The 25,317-nt window shown below is 41.6% G+C and overlaps 6 protein-coding genes across 6 annotated transcripts; 1 reads left to right on the top strand and 5 right to left on the bottom strand.

Moving 5' to 3' along the window:
• Nucleotides 1-603: 603 nt before the first annotated feature.
• SS1G_10922 (hypothetical protein) lies at nucleotides 604-3,247 on the bottom strand (the record flags this gene model as incomplete). The annotated part of the gene is made up of 3 exons (XM_001588425.1): nucleotides 604-1,472; nucleotides 1,557-3,158; nucleotides 3,244-3,247. The coding sequence occupies 3 exons, from the start codon at nucleotides 3,245-3,247 to the stop codon at nucleotides 604-606; spliced, it is 2,475 nt and encodes an 824-aa protein (XP_001588475.1).
• Nucleotides 3,248-7,152: 3,905 nt separating this feature from the next.
• SS1G_10921 (hypothetical protein) lies at nucleotides 7,153-8,140 on the bottom strand (the record flags this gene model as incomplete). The annotated part of the gene is made up of 2 exons (XM_001588424.1): nucleotides 7,153-7,738; nucleotides 7,797-8,140. 2 exons carry the CDS (start codon nucleotides 8,138-8,140, stop codon nucleotides 7,153-7,155), a joined length of 930 nt encoding a protein of 309 aa, XP_001588474.1.
• A 1,179-nt stretch (nucleotides 8,141-9,319) lies between these two features.
• SS1G_10920 (hypothetical protein) lies at nucleotides 9,320-11,041 on the top strand (the record flags this gene model as incomplete). Its single annotated transcript, XM_001588423.1, has 2 exons — nucleotides 9,320-10,411; nucleotides 10,499-11,041. 2 exons carry the CDS (start codon nucleotides 9,320-9,322, stop codon nucleotides 11,039-11,041), a joined length of 1,635 nt encoding a protein of 544 aa, XP_001588473.1.
• Nucleotides 11,042-12,225: 1,184 nt separating this feature from the next.
• Nucleotides 12,226-14,705, bottom strand: SS1G_10919 (hypothetical protein; the record flags this gene model as incomplete). Its single annotated transcript, XM_001588422.1, has 4 exons — nucleotides 12,226-14,301; nucleotides 14,361-14,524; nucleotides 14,583-14,638; nucleotides 14,695-14,705. The coding sequence occupies 4 exons, from the start codon at nucleotides 14,703-14,705 to the stop codon at nucleotides 12,226-12,228; spliced, it is 2,307 nt and encodes a 768-aa protein (XP_001588472.1).
• A 2,445-nt stretch (nucleotides 14,706-17,150) lies between these two features.
• SS1G_10918 (hypothetical protein) lies at nucleotides 17,151-20,774 on the bottom strand (the record flags this gene model as incomplete). Its single annotated transcript, XM_001588421.1, has 2 exons — nucleotides 17,151-20,144; nucleotides 20,214-20,774. 2 exons carry the CDS (start codon nucleotides 20,772-20,774, stop codon nucleotides 17,151-17,153), a joined length of 3,555 nt encoding a protein of 1,184 aa, XP_001588471.1.
• Nucleotides 20,775-24,821: 4,047 nt separating this feature from the next.
• On the bottom strand, nucleotides 24,822-24,944 carry SS1G_10917 (predicted protein; the record flags this gene model as incomplete). The annotated part of the gene is made up of 1 exon (XM_001588420.1): nucleotides 24,822-24,944. One exon carries the CDS (start codon nucleotides 24,942-24,944, stop codon nucleotides 24,822-24,824), a length of 123 nt encoding a protein of 40 aa, XP_001588470.1.
• Between the last annotated feature and the right edge of the window lie 373 nt (nucleotides 24,945-25,317).

Genomic DNA, 25,317 nt, shown 5'->3' with positions numbered 1-25,317 from the left:
GGGATTGTAAACTTATGGGGAATTTCCCTTTGACGAGGAATCATAAATTAATGGGCGATTTCCCTTTTGATGAGGGATCGAGTGACTCCTATGGATGGATGGATGGAACTCGAATGAACATTTTGATACGAGAAACTTCTGAATACGAGGATTAGATGCATATGGGGTCAATATCAGTTAAGCTTCATGTATACTGATAGCATCTGTATCGCATCTGATTTTTGTGGGGATTCATCGTGGAGATGAATGGTTGGCGACGATAATGAATCGTGATATTGGGGCTCGCATAGAGATAGGTTCCAAGAAGGACTTCCGCATGAGTGCAGAAATGATGCCGAAGTTACGGTTATGGTTTTGTTGTTTCATTTGGTGAGTGGGAGACCGATAGCTAGGGTATTGTATTGCTGCATTGATTGATTGATTGATTTTATTAACGTCCATCTTCAGTCCAAGACTATATAGGACGGCTAGGCCCTAAGGGCCTAACGGGTAACTTTTTAGTTTACAATATTGGATATGATCTAATTGGGGAAGTGAAAACAAATGCTGGGGAACAATGCCCGCTCATTATACGCATTGCATATAATAAAAAGATTTTGAAAATCAAGAAATTGTAAGGAGGTCAAACCCCTCTCTTATTTCCTCAATTGCTTCTTCTTCATTCTCTTCTCCTCTCTCCTCTTCCACTACTACTCCTTCCTCTATTACTTCTTGTTCAAGAGTCCTTGCTAGATGCCATGCCCTTGTAGCGATTTTAGTGATATTGATAAATTTGATAGCTAATTCGATACCTATTTTTGTATGTAATAGGAATTGTATAGTGTTTTTGGATAATGGTATCTTCTTAAAGATCTCTTTTCTTTTTGTTTTATATATAGGACAGCTAATAAGGAGGTGTTGTGATGCCTCAATATTATTGCATATACATTTGTTATTGGTGAGTTTGAAATGATGTAAGTAGGATTTGATATATCCGTGACCTAATTTGAGTTGAAAGAATGCGCTAGCAGTATTTCGAGTAGTTCCGCTTGGTAGCTTGATTTTGGAACCTATTTTCCATGGAAATAGCTTCGAGTAAGTTGATGGGGATTGGTTTGATCTGAGTTCGTATTGTTTGAGAGTATCAAGCCATTGATCTGAGGCATATTCTTTGACAATCATACCTAGTAGTCCAAAGCTTGTTTCGTTCGAGGTAGGTTGTATTGTGGTTGCTTCCTTAGCTAGCTTATCTGCTAGCTCATTTCCTTCAACTGAGGTATGACCAGGAACCCAATTTAAGGAGATTTCGGCTCCTTTTGCTCTGATAACTTCTGCTGCTTTGATCGCTCTTATCTGATTGGCTTGTCCTGGGTGATCTGAAGGAGTTTTTAAGCGGTATAAACCAGCTTGATTATCCGAGTAGATTTTGAACTTTTGACCAGTATAAGCGATTGAGCTAGCGTATTCAATAGCTCTTGTAACTCCAAAAAGTTCTTTATTATATACCAATTGATTAGTATCAATATTGCTTCGCTCTTGATATAGAATTCGATTATTTGATTGTATAGCTACTATACCTACTTCAATACCTATTCCCTTTTCGGTGGAGGAGGCATCAGTGTAAATATAGGTGGTATCTTTATCCCTATGTTTGAAAACAATATTATGAAGAATAGCAGCATCTTCTTTTGACGAATTGCTAATGTTAACTCGGAAGGGGGTTTCTCTTTTCCATGGGGGGAAGTTAAAATGAATGATCTTTTCGAGTGAGGAAGGGTTGAAGTCCTGGTTTATCGATTCTTTGATTTTATCTAGTTGAGTAGGTTTATATCGTTTTCTTCGAGGGGTAGAGATCGCATCCAAATTGGCTTGATATTGGATTAGTGATGCTTTTTCGATATTGATTGGATGATTTGGTGAAAGTTTAGCTAAACGGAATGCGTATTGCCTAATATTCGAGTCTAATCGAATTTTTGAGGGTTTTAAGCCTGCTTCTACTTCCATTGGAGGAATTGGAGCAGTTTTGAATACTCCTAATATCTTTCGAAGAGCTAGATTTTGAAGTGATTGCATCATATCCTTGAAATGGGCTTGGCCTCTCCACCAAATCACTGATGCGTAATCGGCTATACTGGTCACACATGCTATATATAATTGTCTAAGAGCTTTCGGACTGAGGCCCTTTTCGATATTAGCTAATCGGGCCATTCGATGGAAGGCTCCTTTTGCTTGTGTGATTCGAATATTAACATGTTGATTGAATTTGAGGCTTGGGTCGAACCATATTCCCAACCATCTAATTAGAGATTGAGGTATAATTATTTCCGAATTGGGTAGTTTGATTGGGTAGTTTTTCGTCAATTTGGATGATGAAAAGTGCATTAGCTCTGTTTTTGCTAGGTCGAATTGAATAGCATTCTTTGAGCTGAGTTCGTAGATTTGTTTTGTAGCTCTCTCTAGAGATTTGATATTCTTTTTCCATGTAGATGAATTGGTGATTAGGGCAATATCATCAATATAGGAAAGAAATTTGATCGAATTGGATAAAAAGAGGTCCCTAATGTATATAAGGAAGAGAATTGGAGAAATTGGATTGCCTTGTGGTATTCCGGTCGAAATTGGCTTGAAAGATTCGATTTGGTTATTAAAGGATAGTTTTAGTTGTCTTTGTTGAAGAAATGAAGCTATCCAGGAGATGAGATTCGTCGGTAGTCTTAACTTCCTGCAGATATCCAGTAGTCGATTTTTTGAAACGTGATCGAATGCTCCCTTTATATCCATAAATAATATTGAGGTCTTCTTGTTAGCTTGCTTGTTTCTTTCGATTTCTGTTGTTAATAGAAGTGCAGCATCGATTGCTGATTTCTTTTGGCGGCCTCCTATTTGATTCTTGTGTAGAAGGTGGGTAGTTTCCGCTAAATATCCTAATCGTTGAGTTAGAATCCTTTCACTAATTTTTCCTAGATAGTTTAAGAGTGCAATCACTCTATATGCTTTTGGAAGTGAGTAATCAGGTTTTGAGGCTTTCTTTAGAATAGCTCCAGTAGCTTGTTTCCAGCATTTAGGGTGATATCCGAGATTGAGGAGTTTGCTGAAAAGAGTAAAAAAGATCTGTGGGATTGCTTTGTAGGCCTTTGTAATGATTTCTTGAGTGATCCCATCTGGACCAGGGGTCTTTCCTTGTATCTTAGCTGAGCAGGCATTACTTAATTCGATTTGAGAGAGATTGGGCTATTTCCATTTCTTGGATTGTTTATACCCTACCCATTGTGGTTTTAGAGTAGTAGGAGGGGGAGGGAATAAAGTCGATCTGAAAGCAGAGCATTTTCCTTCAAAAGAGCTTTCTGATGAAATATCCGGTATCCTTTGATCTTGGAAGTCTTTGGTATAGGTCATTGCTTTGAAAACTGTCTGTGTATCCTCCTTTTCTAGGAAATCATTCCAATGATCCTTTTTTGCTGTTTTAATAGCTTGAAAGTATTTGTTTCTAGCAATTCGATATTCTTCCTTAAGATTAGGGTTCTCTCGATTTGATTCGATTGATTGCTTTGCTTTTCCTAGATCTTTTCGAAGATTTTTCAACTCGGGTGACCACCATGGTTTAGCTCTTTTGATTGAAACAACTTTGGGTATACACCTTTCTGTTGCTTTTTGGATAATCCTTGTAAGTTCGCTTGCTGCTTGATCTAGAATTGAATGGGAATTGTCTCTTTCTTTCAAGAAGTTTAGTGAGTCCTCTTCCGTAGAAGTTATTGAGTCTAAAATAGAAAAAATAGGGGAATACAGGGATTCCAATTTTAGTATTGATTCAAAATTTTCCCAGTTGGCTAGCTTTGTATTGAATCTAGTTGTTGATTCTGAATTGAGGGCGTTTAAGTCTTCTTTTCCTTTCAGTTCGAATAGTATTCCTGCATGGTCGGATCCTATATCTGAAAGGGTTTGCCAGTTGTGAATTTGGGGAGAGATTCCTTCTGACGCTAGTGTTAGATCAAGGACACTTGGATTAAGGAGATTAGTTCGATAGAAAGTGCTGATTCCGGGCTCGTTTAGAAGAATGAGATTCTGATCTTCAAACCATTCTGCTAATTGATCAGCGTTTCCGCTTTTCTTTGAAAAAGGGTCCCACCATAGGTGGTGGGCATTGAAGTCGCCAAGGAGGATAGTTTCTTGTGTGATAGATATATCATATAAACATCTTTCAATTGTGAAACCTTTCTCTTTAGCTTGATCAGCCTTGTTGTATATATTGATAATTTGAAAGGTTTTATCTCCATTTTGACAATTAAAGATTTGTATATCAGGATCTATTGGGGAAACGGGAGCTAGGTTGATTGTAGCTTGAAGAGTTTTTGAAGTGTATAGTAATGTACGAGGTCGAAAGTTAGAATCGAATCTTGGTAGTGTTTGTATGAAATTAGAGTGTATAATAGATCTTGAATTTGAGTAATCGATTCCATTTTTGATAATCCAAGGTTCTTGAATCATAATAAGATCGATATTGAGTTCTATTGCAAGCTGTAGAACGTTCTCTGTAGCTTGTAAGCTCTTATTAAGATTTATTTGAAGAATTCGAATATTAGTGTAACTCATAAGTTGGTGTTATTTGCTTTTTGTTGGATTGCTTGATAGATTTCGCAGGTTCTTGAATTTGCTGTATGCTTTCCTTGGCAGTTCGAGCATTTAGCAGCGAGATGTTGGCAGAACTTTCCTCTGATATTGCAGACTACACATAGATGTACTGATGTGATATGTTTGCCTCCACATAGTCCACAAGAGGGATCCCTTCTGCAATGTGTATCCTGATGTCCGAATCCTTGGCATTTTTGGCATTGTGTAGTTGGTTTGGATTCGTAGAACTTTTCTACTCTTGTACTAGTGCCAGCGATATATAGTCGTTTCCGAATGGCTAGCTCTGCTTCTGATTTTGTTGCAAAAGCAATCACTATTGCTCCTTCCCGTTGATGAGCTCTTTTTGATGATGGTGTAAGCCAAAAAGGGGTTCCTATGGGCTTGAATTCTGGATTGAAGGTTTTGATTTCCTCAAGAATGAGGTCCATTCCTCTTGTTCCAGAAAATTCTTTTATAGGGATTTTATGAATAATGACTTTATGCCATTCTTGATCCTTTTGAATTCTTTCGAATTTGATGAGATTACTCCAGATTGCCTTTTTTTCTAATAGAAGTTGTGTTGGGTTTCTTGAGACTAGAAAGAGCATCAGATTGAATTGATTGATTCTCTAGCTAAGCAGTTAAGCTGCGAGTATATATTCAAAAAATGAAGGAATAGGTTAGGTATTCGGCCTTCGGAATTAAAGTGCTTTGAAATCAAAATATTGAAAGCAAACAAACAGTATACCAAAAAGGAAAGAATCAATTAAAAGTTGAGTTTTGTTTGCTCCTTATATGCATCATGCAATATACATGCATATGCTGCCAAGATCCCAGGAGGTCAACATTTTGTCTTCCTCATATCCTGCACGTCGTAGTGTTACGAGGGTTGCCGTCTAGATCACGTGGAAGTGCTCTAGGCTCTCGAAGTAGGTTTATAACTAGGCGTCAAGCAGGGACTTAAGTAATGACAATAATGATATGCAATTCGTAACTAATAGTAGAGTATACTAAATGATTGATCTTGAGCACGAAGCTCTATACAAAGGAAATCCATCTTGATTATATAGACCTTCGTGTTCTAGCTGATCAGTAGGATCAGTATGGCTCAGTACTGAGCTTGCTGATCCTCACTGAGTCAGTCACATGATATTGGTAACACGTGAGCGTCTTCTTGTTACCCGGCGTAACAACCTAGTACTTGTCCGGATCTGATCCTCAGGTGTTACGAGGTTTGCCGTCTAGATCACGTGGAAGTGCTCTAGGCTCTCGAGGTGGTTTATAACTAGGCGTCAAGCAGGGACTTAAAGTAATGACAATAATGCAATTCGTAACTAATAGTAGAGTATACTAAATGATTGATCTTGAGCACGAAGCTCTATACAAAGGAAATCCATCTTGATTATATAGACCATCGTGGCATGCGTCCCAGTGCTCCCAGTTGTCCCAGTACAACTGGGACAGCTGAGCCTACTGGGATCCTCATATCACATGATGCTAATCACGTGATGTTAGGTATGTGAGATCCGTCGTAACATCAGGTCACCTAAATCGTATACTAATCTCGAGTAATCGTATCATGTGTGGACATGGTTAATGTACCTGAGGTTTCTTATATAATAAGAGTGGGAGGAAAGCAGGGATTTCCGTCACAATTTTCAAATTTAAAATCTTATATAAATTGAAAATTGTAATTTCAATTATTTATATTTCAATTAAAAAATTGAAAAAAATCTAAGAGTTTTAGAATTTATTAATATTTATATAAAAAATCTGTAATTTAAATTCTATCAAACTTTATTTATTAATTATAAGATTATTAACAAATAAAAATCACAATTTTTGATGTAAAAGGGTAGCTGAAAAGAAGGAGTGGCTGAAAAGAGAAGTATTAGACTTAATATATCTATTCGAACATATCTCTCATCGCTTAAACGTAAACGTACTTCGTGAAGAAATTATGTGTAATGCCGATGATACTTGACATCCCAAGGTAAACCAATCAACTCAACTCTAAGAAAGCAAAGGAACAGCCGATATCTGGAATTAGTCAACCAGGATGTGTAACGATTGAGGAAAACTGAGGAGTTGGGATGTAGTTAATTCAGCTTGCTTCCGAGCTATCAATAGAAGTACTCCTAATTTCCCCACTAACCTGTTTAACGTTACAAATTTCGTCCGGATGAAATGGAATTGTTCTTTTCTAATACCTTGACTGAGAAGGATATAAGATTACATACACTGTGCAAATGTTATGATTATTTGATGGGAGGGATTAGTACTATTGTAGATGGGATAATAGGTAGTCAAAACATAAATTAGACTAACCTGACTCATTGCCGGTATGATTTGATAACCCACGATTAACATTTGGTTACTGTGGCTGAAAAAGATTTAAAGTCAAGGTTAAATAAGACGGTAACTAAAAACTCCTCAACTCCCCCGGCAATAATGTCTGAACATTTAAATTTTGTTGCACAATTTAATTCAAAGCAAAACATATTATTCAAAATCCCCTAGATTATTTCAACATATTTATACGCCTACTACATCCTCAAAACCCCCCTACTCTCTATCATTTGGGTAAAAAACCAACGCCCTAACCTCAATACTCTCCCTCTTCTCCTCCCCTTCATGCTCCGGATTCACAAACGCACTATGCGGAACGCGTCTCGCTCTCCCATCCGTCTTACTATCAAAACATTTAATCAACAGTACCTCCGCAGGCGTCTGCTTATACAAATAATGCCACTTATGACCAGGATCATAGCGAACACCATAGGTCTCTCCTTCGCGATCGGGATAGATCAATTTGATAGGAACGAGATCTTTATCGTCGACTGAATTGGCAGCTGCTACTCCAAGAGGATCTTTCAGGATGGTTTTGATAGGTCGCCAGACATTGATGATTTGGAATCGTCCTTTGAGGAGTTCGTTGGCTTCGTCGGGGAGATGGTAGGATACGCGGTTGGCGCTGGCAATGTAGCTTTGATCAATGTGGACGCGTTGAACGGGGCCGCGTTGCACGACAACGGGAGAGGTGTTTTCTTTGTCTGTAGCTGTTGAGGTAGTACTAGGTGCTGGGTCTGTACCGTTGAGAGATTGGCGACGGATCGTATGATCGAAGATGAAGATTTTAGAGGCTCCGGTTCTAGTTCCTTGTAAGTGATTTATCCTTCACTGAATGAGACTCATGCTGGACTACTTACTCTCTTTTCAACAGTTCTTCTGTCTCTTTATAATAATCACTCTTGATCTTTTCCTCGTCCACAAAATCCTTCTCCAGACTAACATGATTCACAATCTGGAAACCAGAAGTATCCAACGTATGTTGGTCTTCCGAACCACGGATGTCGTGGATAGTAACTTTGACGGAATGTACAGGACGCTCGTATGTGCTAGGTTTGGCTACGATGTTGGGTGCGGGTGGACTACCATCTTCTGAGTCGAGGTGATAGTTCATGATTCCTTCCACATCGTGGGGTGTGGTAGGGTCGGTATTGAGCTTGGTGATGTGCTCAGAGGAAGCTTGTTGAGTGATTGTTGTGGACATTTTGACAATGATTTGTGTTTGAGTCTGTATTTTCGTCTGTATTTTCGTCTGTATTTCCAATATAGTTTTAAGAGATAAAGTTTAACTGTATGATGGAAGTTCTTGTTCTTGATCTTATTCTTTTGAAATTTCAACCACAAATCTAGGAACTTACAAGTATATATAAATATATTTTCCCATCAACATCATCCACTGCCACTGGGGTGCCAGATGCCAAGTGCATGAACATGTTTATCAATCAAAGTATGATTTTTAAGCAATTGATATCTAATACAATACTTAACATTCTCATTTGAAGCACTCTTCACCCCGCACTGCTATGCATATTCATCGGCATGGTGCCATTTCCATGTTTCAGTAAGACTTATAAATTTGTGGGGGTGAAAAAGCAACCAATCACCCATCGGCATCGGCATCGGCAGAAGAGAACTCGGAATCAAAAATGCTTCCTTCTTCCTCAAACTCAATTTAAAATCCTCAAATTCTCAAAGAAAATTCATAATGTAATAACATTATTTATTTTGATTTCAAAGCTCGCAAAGAGATTGATGAGAATTAGGATTAGCCAGCTTGTATCATTTCTCAAGAATCCAAAATGTCCGCAGTTTTCCGTCCAATCACGAGGTGTTAGGTCGTCAGAGCACGCAATTATTGCATGAGATGATACATAGGAGCTGATCTGCCCTTCTGCTTTCCCGTGTGGCTGTAATACTACATGTCTCTTATGTAGTTCATATGGCATCATTGATATGGCTGGGTTTGGATGGTGAAATGATGGTGAAATGGCAAGGAGAATGATACGTTATAGTGAGTGGTTGAGCTACGGCAAGATGCACGTAGTCAGTCGTCGCTCTCGCTATCAATAATTATTTTGGAAGAAATGTAAAGATGCAGAGTTCATTTTGAATATATTCAAAGTTCACCGTCGACGTTTACTTTTTCCCGGTCTAGGTCAGGTTCATTCGCAACTTCATAATCGTTCAGCTCATCATCGGATATCGAATTTCCTTCCGACTCACCACATTCCAACGCGATAACGACTATATTCCCAAGCTGATTACTCCATAAGATGTAAAAATTGCGATGAAACGACAATTTATGATTCTAAAGTAATACAGTACTCAAAATAGCACACGAAAGTAATGCGACCGTAGATCCATCCCTCAACCTCCTCCCACCATGTCACCAGCAACAAGCTTTGCCGACTCCTCAGCTCTCGAATCCTCACCTCTTTTACCCTCCCGCTCAAATTCCACCAACCACTCCTCCTCGCCACCCAAACCCTCCCGCCAAATAGAAGACGACACCATCCCAGAAACCAGCACTCTAGGCCGAAACCTCTCCTGGTCCAGCGCCTACATCCTCGTCATATCCCGAGTGATCGGTTCAGGAATCTTCGCAACGCCCGGACCGATCCTCAAAACCACCGGTAGCATTGGTCTTGCACTTCTCCTTTGGATAGCCGGTTCCCTACTAGCTTGGCTCGGACTCCAAATCTCCCTAGAATATGGATGTATGCTCCCCCGATCCGGAGGCGAAAAAGTTTACCTCGAATTTACGTATCCGCGACCACGATTTTTGGCTAGTACGTTGGTAGCTGTCCATGCTGTTTTGCTAGGTTTTACTGCGAGTAATTGTATCGTTTTTGGCGAATACATACTCTTTGCCTTTGGAATTGAAGGTACAGAATTAGGACAAAAAGCCATTGCGTTGGGTCTCCTCACTTGGATCACCATCGTGCATGGATGTTTTCTCAAAACAGGAATATGGATTCAGAATTTCCTAGGATGGATTAAAGTAGGCTTAATTTTGTTTATGGCATGTACAGGAATATTCGTCGTGGTATTCGGTGTGAGGCTTCCGGAAACACAAGCTCCTTTCTCTACATTATCAAGAGAGGGATTTTCATGGGACGGACTTTGGGAGGGTTCGAATTGGCATTGGGGTACTTTGACCACGGCTGTTTTTAAGGTGTCGTATTCTTATGCTGGTTTGTCAAATCTCAATAATGTTCTTAATGAAGTTAAGGATCCTGTGAGAACGCTGAAAACTGTTGCGCCGGCTGCCTTACTGACGGCTTGTTCATTATATTTACTAGCGAATTTCGCCTATTTATCAGTGGTTCCGCTGGAAGAAGTAAAGGAAAGTGGACAGCTTATCGCCGCTTTATTCTTTGAGAGAGTTTTTGGAGATATTGGAGGACGTATCTTATTACCACTTGCTGTAGCGGTTAGTGCTGCGGGAAATGTAATGGTGGTTACATTTACACTTGTAAGTTTCACCATATTTTTCCACTTCTCCCTTTATTAGTCACCATATATGACCCGAAGTTCGACTTCGCAATTAACCCCTCATCAGGCTCGCGTAAATCAAGAAATCGCCCGTCAAGGTTTCCTCCCCTATTCCAAATATCTCTCCTCCTCCGCTCCCTTCGGTGCACCCCTCGGCGGCCTAATAGTCCACTACATCCCCTCCTTCCTCGTAATAGCCATCCCTCCCCGCGGCGACGTCTACAACTTCATCCTCGACGTCGAAGGATATCCCGGCCAATTCGTCGCTCTAGCTATTTCCCTAGGCCTAATCTATCTCCGCTATAATCGACCCGATCTCAAAAGACCCTTCAAAGCCTGGTTACCAGCTGTTTGGATCAGGATAGCCATTTGTCTGGCTTTGATAGCGGGACCATTTTTTCCGCCGGAAAAGGGAAATGCGGATGTGGGATTTTGGTATGCTACGTATGCGGTTGTGGGAGTTGGGATTATACTTTTTGGGGTGGGGTGGTGGGCGGTGGTTTTTAGGGTGTTGCCTAGTGTGGTGGGATATAGGGTTGAGGAGGAAGTGGAAGTTTTGGGGGATGGAACTAGTGTTACGAGATTGGTCAGGGTTAAGAATGAAGAGTGATGGATGAAGAGTTATGGGATAGAATTGATTTGGTACGAATATATAGATACTTTGATTTGGATTATGAGTTTGCAATATAGATATAACAGGGCACAAGCAAAATATATCAAATTTAACACTAAACCCTTCAATCCTATATCCTCCTCAAATTTCCAACTCGACGCTAACTTTCAAGATTAAACAGACATCCATAAACTCAAAAGATTGAACCCTCCGAACCACCTAGAAATCCAAATCCAAATCCACACATACATCCTTAACCTTAACCTTAACCTTGCGCTTTAAAACTTCAAAACATCACAAATCTCAAATCTCAAATCTCAATCAATCATGCACAAACCGCCGGAGTGCATCTCAAAAACACTAGATTAGATTGAATTTCCTCCTATCGTAGTAAAGAGTAGAAAATGAGGAAAGAAACGAGAGTAGGATCAACGACGGTAAAAGAAGCCAGCTAGTCAGTAGGCGTATACTTCTGAGTTCACTTGACTTGATGTTTAAAATTTGAAAATTCAAGGGTTCGGAGAAAGGAACTATACTGGGAGTAATCTCATTATATCAATGTTTAATATATTCACTGAAATATATAACTTTCTTTTACATTCATACTACTTCATTAAAGTATGCTCGCTTACTCAACTTCTCAAATTGAATCGAATAAGCCAAAGTCACTTCACAAAACCTCATTAGTCCCAAAAATTTACTTCATTCCCACGATTCACATCAAGTAAACAATCACATCACTAGTTCTCATATAAGAAATATGGTTTCCCGGTTGAAAAGGGTATATTTATCTACTTTTATCATATCTACCAACCTTCACCAAAATTCCACTCTTATCGTCCTCCTTAACAATCATCAAGAAAGTCAAGTTGGTTTAACGTCATAAGAGTTCCATGTCCTCATCCCCTTTTTCATTTCCCATCATATTTCATGTTTGATACGCCACGCCACCAAGATGTCCGGTTGATGGATCATCTATTACCCACGACCGCCCTATGCTGTTGAAAACTCCAAAGTAACGCTCATAATAAATCGCTTTTGTCTTAAATACCCCAACCAAGAAACGCCGATGTTGAAGTCGTTCCCATTGGTTAAAGAACCAAGACATTAAAAAAAATAAAACCTCATGATATTATCTTCAAATCACATCCCCTTATTAACATATGGATATGAAGTGAAATTTATGCCTTCTTGGCATACTTTTGACGGTAAAACTTGGCAGCATTAACCATGTTGGTCAAAGCAGCCTTGGTTTCAGCCCATTGACGAGTCTTAAGACCACAATCAGGATCAATCCAAAGTTGCTCTGGCTTAAGGAATTGTAACATCTCCTCAATTCTGTCCTTAATCTCTTGCTCGGATGGAACACGAGGAGAGTGAATGTCATAAACACCTGGACCAATGTGACGTGGGTAAGCCTCATCAACAAAGACCTTGAGGAGCTTAGCATCAGACTTGCTGTTCTCAATAGAGAGAACATCAGCGTCAAGAGCGGCAATGGCGTGGAAGAAATCCTGGAACTCAGAGTAACAGAAGTGAGAGTGAATTTGAGTGGAATCTTGAACACCAGAGACGGAAAGTCTGAAAGACTTAACAGCCCAATCAAGGTAAGCCTCACGCTCCTTACCGGAACGAAGCGGAAGACCTTCACGAAGAGCTGGTTCATCGACTTGAATGACGTAAACACCAGCAGCCTCAAGATCAACAACCTCATCACGAAGAGCCAAAGCAAGTTGCTCAGCTTGAATGGATTGATGAACATCATCACGAGGGAAAGACCATCTCAAACAGGTGATTGGTCCAGTCAACATACCCTTCATTGGCTTCTTGGAGATGGAGACGGCGTATTTGGATTCCTTGACAGTCATTGGTGCTGGGCGAGAGATATCACCAACGATGATAGGAGGACGAACGCAACGGGAACCGTATGATTGGACCCATGCGTGTGTGGTGAAGGCATAACCATCAAGACGTTCACCAAAGTATTGAACCATGTCGTTACGTTCTGGCTCACCGTGAACATAGACATCGAGGTCAAGTTCTTCTTGAACCTTGACAACATCTTCAATCTCCTTCTCAATGAACTTCTCGTACTCCTCGGCAGTGATTTCACCCTTGGTGAATTTGTTACGTTGAATACGGATCTCCTTGGTTTGTGGGAAGGAACCAATGGTGGTGGTTGGGAAAAGAGGAAGACCTAAGGCCTTTTGTTGTTGAGAGATACGTTCTGGGAATGGGGAGATTCTGTTGTAGTCCTTCTCGACAATCTTAGATTGACGTTCCTTGACCTTAGGGTCATTGGTTCTCTTGGATGAAGCACGGGCTTGGACAGACTTGGCGTTAGCCTCGAGCTCAGCACGAACGGAAGCTGGTCCTTCAGTAACAGCCTTGGCAATGACAGCAACTTCAACAACCTTCTCGGAAGCGAAAGAGAACCAATCAGCGATTTCTGGGTCAAGCTTCTTCTCACTTGCAAGAGTGTGTGGGGTATGGAGGAGAGAAGAGGAAGTGGCAACAATGACACGGTCCTTTCCGAGCTTTTGAATAGCAGACTCAACAGTCTCAATGGCACGCTTGAGGTTGGTCTTCCAGATGTTACGTCCATCAACAACACCAGCGGACAAGATGGTCTTTGATCCCAAAGCGGAGATGACAGTCTCCAATTGTTCTGGATTACGGACCAAATCAACGTGAACAGCATAGATATCAGTTGGGAGAGCATCAATGTTGTGAACGATATCACCGAAGTAGGTAGCGAAGACGATCTTTGGGATCTCATCACCTAAACTGGCGAGCTTCTCGTATGTTGGCTTGAAAGCAGCCTTGGTCTTGGCTGGAAGATCGAAAACGAGAGTTGGCTCATCAATTTGAACAGTCTGGGCACCGGCAGCCTTAAGTTGCTTAAGGAGCTCAATGTAAACTGGTAAAAGGTTGTCCAAAAGATCAATTGGGTCAACGGATTGTCCACGGTCTGGCTTTCCGAGGTGGAGGAAAGAAACTGGACCAACCAAGACTGGCCGGGTAGTGATACCAGCCTCTTTGGCTTCCTTGAATTCACGAACAGCCTTTGGGTCTGAGGTGAGCTTGAAGGATTGGTTGTCTTGAAGAGTTGGCTTAACGTAATGGTAGTTTGAGTCGAACCATTTTACCATCTCCAAGGAAGGAACATCAACACCGTCACGTTGGTGACCACGTCCCATAGCAAAGTATTCATCGATTGGGTCGAGACCATGTTGAGTATATCTTTCTGGCGTAGCCTGTAAAGGTAGTTGTCAGCGGTGTCACATTGAGTTTGTAGAGGGGGAGAAAAGCTTACACCAAAGTCTTGGATGTGGGTAAGAACTTGATCATATAAAGCGAAGTCGTTGGATGGAATGATATCGACACCGGCATTCTTTTGAATGTTCCAGTGTTCAAGACGGAGTCTCTTTGCCTCAGCAAGGAGATCAGCTTGAGAAATCTTTTGACCCCAGTATGCCTCTGTTGGCTTTGTTAGTATACACCATGTGGGGTAATATCGATAGGTAAAAAAGCTTACCAGTAGCTTTCTTAAGCTCTCTGAGAGCTCCCATACGTGGGAAACCAAGAACGGATCTATCATAGATGTGATTAATAGACCGTAGAGTGTATGGCAGAAGGATAATACTTACGATTGAACCATATTTGCGATTGTGAAGAAAGATGATGAAGATGGAAGAGATTGCTGATGTGAAGGTATTTAAACCAACAACTTATGGCGTGCTAGTGAGATGAAACTAGACAGCGAAGTCGGAGATTGTTGTTGATCTCTTCTATTCAATTTTGTGGAGAAGAGAAGAAGAAGAGGAAGAAGAAAGTAATTGAAGTAAAGACTTTGAAGATATTTTCAAAGTGATCTGATGGAAGTATTTGTAGGAAGGATGAGAAGAGGAAGAAGAGGAGAAGAAGTAGAAGAAGTTGTTGAGGGGATGAAAAGCGGTGAATGTGTGATTTTGAGATAATAAAAAGGTTTTTGTTTGTTCTTTAAGCCTTGAGGGCAGAAGTGCTAGGTATTCTTACTAGTGTCTGGAACAGAAAGAGGGGTGGCTAATCTTGAGAACCCCGCCTAGGTCTAGTGCTGAGAATAAAGTCGTACAAAGATAAGAATGCCAGCACGTGATTTGCAGAGATTTTACACTTGGATAATGGAGAGGTCCGTGTTGGTGGGGCCATGGAATGCAGAGGATTCAATTGTGGAGTTATCAATGTATTTAGTTGAAAATGGTGCAATCAATCGAAAAGTTGAGGAGGAAAGGAAGATGTTTGAGGAGAATATTAACAATTGTTTCCTTTTATCATTCTTGCCACTGAAGATCTCGAGTATAGATTGACAAATGACTTTCCATGTATCCATCATCCACCATCCACCCATCCCATTCAGATCAAAGCTCTACAAAGCAATAGAACAATATCAACCACCTATTGTTCTACTGCCAGTACATCGTATCCTACCTTTACATTTGACGGCACATACATATACTGCAAAGACACGTAAATACATGTACAACAGCAATACCATTGAATCATGCTGTGCATTCACACATATACATACTTTGTCATCATTGACTGACTCTAATAAATATCGACTATGTTTTAAGACATTAATAAGCACTTGTCTATTACACCCCGATGTTTTAGTTCCCATTCCCCTCCCTTCCCTTTCCCTTCCCCGCTACCTAGCCTCTACCACACTCCCACCTAACAAATGCCTCTTAACACTCAACCAAACACCAAACATTGTGAGTTTTTTTAAAAAAAATAAAAAAATAAAACCAAATTCCAAATTCCAAAATCCCAAATTCTCACCCTCCCCAGCCAATCCATCCATCAATCAATCCATTCAATAATCGATCCCACTTACTAGTCTAACCCCCTCACTCATCAATCTATTCAATCCATTAAACTCATCAATCCCCCCTCTCTAATTCGCTATCCGAGCCACCACTCCACTCGACCATACCACCACCCACCCCACTTCACTTTCCAAACCCCTCCAAGCACCAGCCAATCGGCCCCTAACCCCAGCCCCTAGTATCGGTCCCTTAAAATCGGGCACCGAACATTTACTCCATTCCGAATACACCAGGAACCCAAAACCTAAAATCTCAAATCTAATGTCTACAGTCTAACAAGTACTTCACCACAACGTCACATAAGAATTCATCACCAAAAAACACATACACGAACCAATGATATGTTTGTCATAATCTTCATTAGCCTTTCTTTCTCCGGCCTTGCCGTGGCTTGCCTTTCCTTTCTGCCTGGTATTGGTATCTAACTATTGTCCATCTTCCCCAATTCATCCCATCAACCTCATCTAATCATATCCATGAACCTCATCTAAAATCCATTCCAACCGGTCCATTCCATTCCCGCCGTCCTCCAATCTTGTCCACACAAAATAATATATGATTTCTCCCATCCCATTCCATACATCCGACCGGTCAAAATACCAATACCAACGTATGAACTAACTAGAACCCGAGCGCGAGCTCATCCATATACCAATTGCTTTTGCTAATGCTGCGAATGACTAGAGGTCAATTCCCTATTGATACCTCTTAACAAATCCCTCGAGAGATTCCATACCAAAATGCATGTTCTCTGCTTGAATTTCCCTGAACTCCATCCACCTCACCATCTTCCCCGGCCATACCAGACAGGCCATGATAACCTTCACCGCGCACCCATCTGGGATGGCGATAATAAGAACAATACAAGATAGAAGAAAATGAAAGAGTTGGAAAGATATGATGTACAATTCCTGATCGACCAGTATACAATTATGAGTATAAAAAAAAGCTTTTTTTTATCCCTCCCAGGGCCGAATCTTGATACCCAAATGTGATGGTATTCAAGTATGTAAAAGTGTGGTGCAAAACAAATAAAATGGAAGCTATCGCGCTTCTATGAGCGAGCTGTCGAGAACGCCGTGTGTAAACTCCTAGGGTAAAAAGATCATTCGCTAAAACGCTATTCAAAGTGGAAAGGGGTATCAAATCAAGTGAATGTCATGATGTATGTGTAATGTGTTCCGAATCCGGAATAAGTGCGATTGATAACCGGTGAGAGAAATGTCAAAAGTTGCTTAAATGGGTGTTTGTGTTTTATCCTTTGATGAGTGAGTCCATCCAAAGATATCAAATTTGTCCTTTCCCTGTGAAGAGGTGAAGGAAACTGCCGAGTCCACAGGACTGGGCTTGGTAACCAAGACATCGCGAGGCTCCAAAAGTAACGACTTGCGGTAGTATTGCTGAACATTCTCATGATCCGAGGCCGATTTGACGCGAACAATTTGAGCCTGAAGCCACTCTTGGAGTTCTGGGACTTCTGCCAGACGGTAAGGAATTTGAAAACGCTGTAGCTCGCCAATTATTTTGGCTGTGCGGGTATGCTTGTCAAAGTTGATCACCGATGTACCATCAGCCAATTGCTTTGTGGCTGGGTTACCAGCATCAACAAATGTCAGATCTGTGAGGTAGGTGCCTACAAATGGAAGGCATGGAGGTACATGATCATGAAGCCTGCGTCGAAGAACTGCGTAATTCTTCTCTGGCTCAACAACTGTCTGTAAAGCCTTGAGCATATCCTTTCGTTTTTGAGGAACCAGGTCCCAAGTCTTCTTCAATCTGACAATAGTAGATGAATTGAGTGAACAGATAATAGCCATCAACGAGTCATAATTGTTGAGCCTGAAGCATTCGTGCGCAATCTTGATCCAGTGCTTGATGATGACTGCTCTTTTTTTGACATCATCGTATTGCAGGATTGTATCCGCAACGAGATTAGAAAGATCTGTTGACAATGTGGACATGGCTTTAACGTTTACCGCGCTAGAACCACCTTTTCTGGCCTTAGTCCATGTGGCTCCAAGAAGCTCGTCTGGCATGATGGAACAAAAGATATTCATCTCCTTAATGGTCAACTGACGGGCTAATTCAAGTGGGTCAAATTCAATGATAGAAGGATTGCTCCCACCCATTTTCCAGTTCTTCAAAACTGCAGCTTGGCTCTTGGTTACCACAACAGGAGGAACCGGTACATCTGCTGGTACATATTGACCGAAAGATGTGCTGGTCTTTCCAATTGAAGAAACGAGCCTAGGCACTAAAGATCCATCTATAGAAGATACTTTTTGCGCTAGGTCGTAAAGCCGTTTGCCCGCGGCAGGAAGAGCCGCCTTGAGTTTATCATTCGCAAATGTTTCGATGATTGACAGTGCAGCATAGTCGGAGACCTTTCTCCAATGCGATTCCAACCAGCCCTTAAATACATTGTAGACTCTCAACCTCACGGGTCCTGCGATATGTGGAGTCTCGCCAACATATTCGAAACGATCAACCAGAGCATTGGCAAGCTCAATGGGAGACGCGAATAATCTGAACGTAAGGTAGAACGTCGAAACAAACATTGAATCGGGAGTTGAATCGTGTGTAGTAAGTCGTTCTACCAATGCCGCAATTGAACCACCTGTGATTTGACCCTCTTTGTTATGTAGTAACTCGTGGGCGAAAGTCTTCTCAAGCATTTTTGACTCGAGGTCATATGGATCATCGGCAAAAGTCGATTGGCTTTCGCTCATGCAGATGCTTGATATGGATGGTTGATTTCTTGGTTTGTGCGATGTGAGGTCCGGTGTAGTCGCCCGAGTAGAAGTCTGCGAAATCATGCTGATCTCTGAATCCCGCATATAGCTGCTACTAGTTCCTGTGCTAGACACTGCGATACTAGCTGATCTGTATGATTGAAATTCTCCATCGCTTGTTGAAGCACGATCCGAAGGACTGTAATCCTCTTGGCTCATTAGAGGAGCACCCATTTTGGGCAGCGGAGGTAGAATGGAAGTATTCGAAAGTCGATTGGACATTCGTTTGACTTCTGTTGCTGGCGGAGAATCGAGGGGTACTTCTGGTAATGGCTTCTCGTAAACATTTGGGATTACTAGCGGTGGTGGAGGAGGGCGCGAGGAATGTTGCTCTGGTGTTTCTTCAATAACTTCATCTTCTTGTATCGTATGTTTAGGTACGACATCTATCGAGGCAACGTTAATTCCAAGGCCCTCCACTTGTTCAAATTCGAAGTCACCAATCCGCTCGATCACAAATTTGGTCTTTGCTACAACTTCTCCGGCAGCTTTGACACATCCTGTGGCCGCCATTAGTAATCCTCCATTCTGTTGAGCCATTACAACATCGTCTTCATCGACACCTGATGAACTAACTATATCCCGAGCTGCCAGCGCTAATTTACTGATTTTGTCATACATTGCGTTCCGAGCATTGTTCAACAAGTCGGCGCTTTGGCTGTCGTGAGCACATACCGCTTCGACTACAATCAATAAACCTTGACCGGCGGTTACTGACTGCCTCACTGATGAGAGTAAATCTAGTGAAGACTGGCTTTGTAGATGAAGCCGTCCGATGAATGATCCCAAATATGAGAGAAAGGTATCATGACCACAGTTTAATCTCTCAGAAACAAGATTTTGACGTTGCTCAGTGGGTACGGAGGCTATAAATGAAACACGGTGAGATACGGAAGCCCTTTTAGCCTGTGTTGAAGAAATAGATAATGGACGCGAGGTTACAGCTGGGCACGCAGTTGATACCCGTTTGTGCGACTGTTGTTTGTTCTGCTCTTCCGATGGCAGGGAACTAGAAGCGCCGCTTGCCGAACTTCGTATAGAGCTTCTGTGGGATGCCGTGTCGTCTGCAGGGTCTGTATGCGGTGCCCCGCTAAATGACGTCGAGTCCGCTGGTGGAGTAGGTGGAACATATGATTCCTCAGCAACGGTTGCCATGACTTTATGGAGGGGCTGTCGAAGTTTCGCATCCTCTTCCAAGTTGTCCAAGAATTTTATACCCCTCACAACAATTTTGAAAGCCTTTAAAATCATCTCATCAATAATGTCGTTGACGCTCTCCGCGTCGGTTTTCGCTGGAGGAGAAGTAGCAAAGTCCTGTAGTTGTTTGGCTGTCTTGACCAGCGCTGAGAGGTCCGACAAGAGAGCCTTTCTATTCTTTCGAAGATTATCATTGCTCTGTACAATTGGCGATTCACGAGTGAGGCAGTTTGATTTTTCCTATTCCCGTATCAGCAAGGATTTATGATTCACAATGCCCAAAAAATCACCCACCAGTAAATATCTAACACCAGCAATAATTCCTCGCATAAATTGTTGATTTCCAAATATTTCACTATCACTAGTTAAACCACTCCGTAAAAGGTCCCAAAAGTTTAGTAATGCCTTCAATAAGTTCCTCATGGAATCTGGGTCGTAGGCCTCGCAATAGTTCGTGGGCAACCAACCACGCGCGCCGGAAACAAGCAATGTGCCATCTGCCCAACCGTTGGTGTGTATCGAATGTACTAAAACCACATCCCCTTCATTTAACGGAAGCGTGACGGTCGAATCCGATATAGCATATGTCGGGTGGAAAGGGTAAAAGGCCCTTAGGAAACTGTGAAACACAGGTGGAGGAGGTTCCATTTGATTCAAGTTCTCCTGAGAAGCATTGGGAGTTGCAGGAGGTGTGATTTGTGATTGATTTCCGGTAGAAGTTGTTTGGCTACCACCCTTGGATGAAGTATTTCTTTTGTGTTTTTTGGAAGATGCGTTGCTATTCCCACGCGATCGACCCTTTTGTATTGTAAGAGGCGCTACCTGTGCACTTGTGCGCTTCGAATGCTCAGACTCATTCGAGTTCACCATCATGAGCCGCCTCTGGAAGATCTCATGGGTGTTCTCCTGTGAATATCCTTGTTGGAAGGTTTGGGGTAGATTTTCAAATTGCGACTATATCGAATAATCCAAGACGATCTCCAGATTCCTTGGTCCTTTGCTTCGATATGATCCAACAGATTGATAATCTACTTGGTAGTGTCGTGTATCAATTGTTTGATTATGTTTTGTTTTGATGTTGTTTTCTCAATGCTTCCTTTTCGGATCGACCTTTGTATTCGTCGCACTGTAAACACAATCTGATAATGATAGTGGAGATTAGCAAGAACACTTTGGATAAGGATTAAGTTTTGTTTTAGTCAATAGCGAGGAATGAGGAATGAGGAGTGAGGGAGTGTGGAATGTCATGTCATATCATATCATATCGTGAAGCTTGACTGGGATGGAAAGGGTTGCATACCAAAATCGGCTGAACCTTGGTCTCGGGAGAGAATTCGCAATTGACAAGCCAAAAAGTCGATTTCAGCGAATAAGTACCAGTACTGGAGAAAAAGGAAAAGACGACCGTGTTTCTTTGCGGCGTTTCGTGTGTAGTTTAAGGAGAGTCGTGTATGAGTCTGAAGTTTGATGTTCGCTGTATTAAGAATTAAGTCGTTATCGCGAGTGTTTAGTGTATAGACCGGTATGGATGGCTAGTTGAGAATAAAGTGAGCGAAGGACCCTGAATCGCAATAAAAGCTTTTCGCCACGAGGCAAAGTTTATTGAAGTCGGGATGTAGTGAAGTTTGACACCAGTTGACAGCGAAGCTATTGGAGTATCCAGGTGTATCGAGAGATTAAAAGAGCTGAATTGAGCCAGTCGATTTGTCAATAACGCTGGGGGTCTCGGATGCACTTATGTGGCTATGATTTTCGTGATGCTCCAAACGCGAGAAATCAATGCGTTGAAACTTGGATTGTTAAAAAAAGGAAACCGAGGAATTGAATCGAGACCGGGAAAGACAATAGGTAAAACCCCCACCTGTCCGTACACTGGCGTATGAAGATGCAGATGTGCAGATGTGCAGATGGATGTGCAGCTGTGCAGAGGTGCAGAGGTCCAAAGGTGCAGATGTGCGTGCAGAATGGTAGATTGGGGATTGAGGAGGGAGGTACAAGCAAAAAGAAGGTATGGGTTGAGGTGGGTACTTGTACTTAAAACAAGGTATCTTCAGGGTTGTCGAGTGCTGGTATGGATGGGCCCTGGTGGTGTACGGAGGATGATGGTGATGAATTTCTCTGATGCACAGGTAAAACGCAAGGGTGGTTTGAATTGACTCGGTCGATCGTTCTTTTGCATATGCAACCTTGGAAGCTTTTTATTTCTTTAATGAAAAAAGAGGATCGTGGTGGTAAGTAAATGAATGAATGAATGAATGAATGAATGAATGAACTGAATTGAACCGAGTTTAACTGAGTGAATTGATTCGACTTGATTTGAATTGATTTTCTGATGAGAGATTGTCTTTTGAATCTCCTCGGGTGATGGGAGATGATTTCAATCGATTTTGTGGTTTGATTATATGAGGAGTGGTTGTATTGTGCTGTGTTGTGGTCGTATGTTCGGAGTGGTATTAATTGTAGGTAGTGAATGTCGCATTCAAAATGGAGTGTTCTCCCTCCCCCTCTCCGTCTATCTATCTCTATCTCTATCTCTATATCCCCTCTCCTCTCTCTTTCACACACTCTCTCCCTTTTCCTCTTTGCCACTCACTCTCTTTCTATCACTCTCTTTCTATTACTCAGGACCGTTATCTTCCTTTTGGCGGAGTTCCTAGGTTTGTGCTTCTTCCTTTACCTTGTAGATAATCAATGAATCCCCGGTTTTAGCTAGGAAATGTGCCATGTGCACTGTGCAAGAGAAAATCGAAATAACTGCAATTGTGGAATTTTGTGGAATTTTGTGAATGTCGTTCTGGACTTGATTTTGGAATTTATTCCTTTTTCTACTCTGATGATGAAAGATTGAGGGAAGGAAGTAAGTAGGTCGGCGGGCACTGATGTAATGTGATAATAGATATGATGCTGTAGACTTTCCACTCTTCGACGTTTGGACTTATTTTCTTCTTCTCTCTCTTCTTCTGTTCTCTCTTCCGAACTTTTGCTAGGGTAGTGTCATATCTTCCCCAGTTATTATTATTATAACAGATTATGACTAGGATTCACAATTGATTTTCCGTTGATTCTCTGGCAACAACCCAGAAAGATAATTGGGGTATTCGTGTGACCTTAGACTTTAGACTTTGGTAAGACTTATGTTGTCTTTTTCGAAGGATATTACACATTACCCTACCAAACTTGGTCAAGGCTACTTTGTTGGCTTCTCTCTTGCCAATTATGTTGAATCTTTCCATCAGCTGCCGAGTAACGATAAAATACTACGGAGGTGTGAAGAGTACAGACTAAAGTCTTGATCGATGAGTTCTGGCCATTACCAAGGATCTCTGAGCTTTTGCTTACCTTGTCGACCCTTTTGCCCTCCGTATGCACTAGGGATTCTTTGCTTCTTTCGTTTAGAGATGCACGTTAATCCAATATGCAAGGGGCTACTCGTGAGTTTGAGTGGAGTAGAAGCAGAGTGTGCGCCCAAAAGAGGGAGGGACGAAACGGCCGCACACGCCAATTAAAGAGCTGTGCCCATTAGATTGTTATGTACATTGGTACATCGTACATAACTGGTGAACCTTACTACAGAGTAGGATCTTCGGGTTTGCCTTGAGCCAATTGATGGTAATGAACTTTGCAAGGAGTCAATGAAGGGGTTTGTCAATGAAAAGACTACCAGGTCGATACGGAGTATTGCCAGACAGAGAACGAAGGTTGAATAACTATCAGAGAGATAATTGAAAGGGTTCTCCTTGATGAAGTGAAACTTAAAAGGATCAAGATTTGGAGTTCTATCATTTGGGAGAAGATTTTGAGTGAGATGGGCAAAATTGGATGGAATTCGAAGAAAGTCACACAAGAAAGAATCGGTCATGTTGCGTTACTCCACCACTCTAGTCTGTTTGGGCATTAATGGGGGTATCCAGGAAAGCAGGATGGATTAGATGGATCGATCGTCATAGGCTAATTGAACAAAGTACCTGGCTGGACATGAACAGCGAATTCTCAAAATCGCATGCTGCTAAAGGCATAATGTTGATGTCTGTCCTCCTTCATGTGATGTGAAAAAAATCCTCATCGGTTCCTCTTCAGCTCGCTCACACCTACACGTTACCATTTCTTCATGCTTGTTCAAGGACTGGTCAAGGAGTAACTTCAAGGCAAAGTATTCCTATAGGCCAAACCGTGTGATATCGATACCACATGTGCTTCTATCCATTCATCCATTCATTCCCCTTTGGCAAATACTTGAAGGGATGATCGAAGGGAACTCTATTCACAGGGGTTCCTAATTGGTAGTATTAATTTAACTTACCCCCATTTCTGTTTCCATTTTGGGGTAATATCCGGTAGTCCCCTGAAAATAGAATGGACTACCGAGGTGCCGGCCTGCTCAAGTCCTGGGGAGCTGCGCGTATTTTGACATCTACAATGCCCTTGAAATTCATAGGGCAAAATATATGTAAGATTACCTAATCTACCGAACGTATGAAAATAGTTATGGTTATTTCTCTAAACTGAGACAGCTTCGAGAAATGGGGTCGACTTTTTCCTAGTACCTGGAAGCGAGAAAGAAAGGATGAAGTTGTGCTGCTTTTCATGTTGTGTAGAATGAGGTTACAGTACCAGAAAAGCAGAAAACCACAAAATATTTTCGACCTCCTCTCATTCAGCTACAACAGTTTTCAACCATGGCATGCACCGCACACAGACCCTACATCATGTGTGCTACACACATCCTCCGTATACATGTACATTGATATTGTAGCAGATGAATTGAGCCATATCCTTGGCTACTTCATTCACGGCTCGTCTTTTCGTGGTATCATTGACAGCCTCACGATAATCTAGAGGTCGGAAGGGCATTTGCCCAAAAAAGCCATCTTCACCATTTCCCACAAATCATGACACAAGTGTGGGTTACTGCAACACTCAATTGCCAATAGATCCATCGACTTGGGATGGTTCTATCAGAACTCTTCGTTTACCTCGATCCGATTGCATGTAATCTGGGCAAAAGTATGCAGTAATGACATGTGGTTGCGTTGCCGCCATGTTTATTCCTTGATTCGTTATAACTTATCATGATATTTTGTAACCCTGTACCCACCAGCTATCCTTTCATTTCGACTTTGACGTGATTGATGTAAGAGAGCGTTCAAATTCATTCAGAGATCTATTGTCATCCTCGATCTAATCAAGAAAAGAAAATTCAACATTCAACCAACTTCGTCATGTCTGCAGAATATGAACTCAATCACCTCTGGCTAGATTTCGTATTATTTTCTTCAAAGTAGCGGACAACCCTTTCACCCGTTCAAGTTTGGAGCTTCTTCAAGGTTTGTGAGACAGCTTCTAGGATCCCCTATCCTAGCTATCGCCGTTCCGTGCAGCCTCAATGCAGCCAATTTTGGACCTGCGCACGTTC

Source organism: Sclerotinia sclerotiorum, genomic scaffold, assembly GCF_000146945.2.
Source record: "Sclerotinia sclerotiorum 1980 UF-70 scaffold_16 genomic scaffold, whole genome shotgun sequence".
Classification (NCBI taxonomy): domain Eukaryota; kingdom Fungi; phylum Ascomycota; class Leotiomycetes; order Helotiales; family Sclerotiniaceae; genus Sclerotinia; species Sclerotinia sclerotiorum.
Note: the sequence above shows the minus strand (reverse complement) of the source record. Positions and strands in the feature narration are given on the sequence as shown.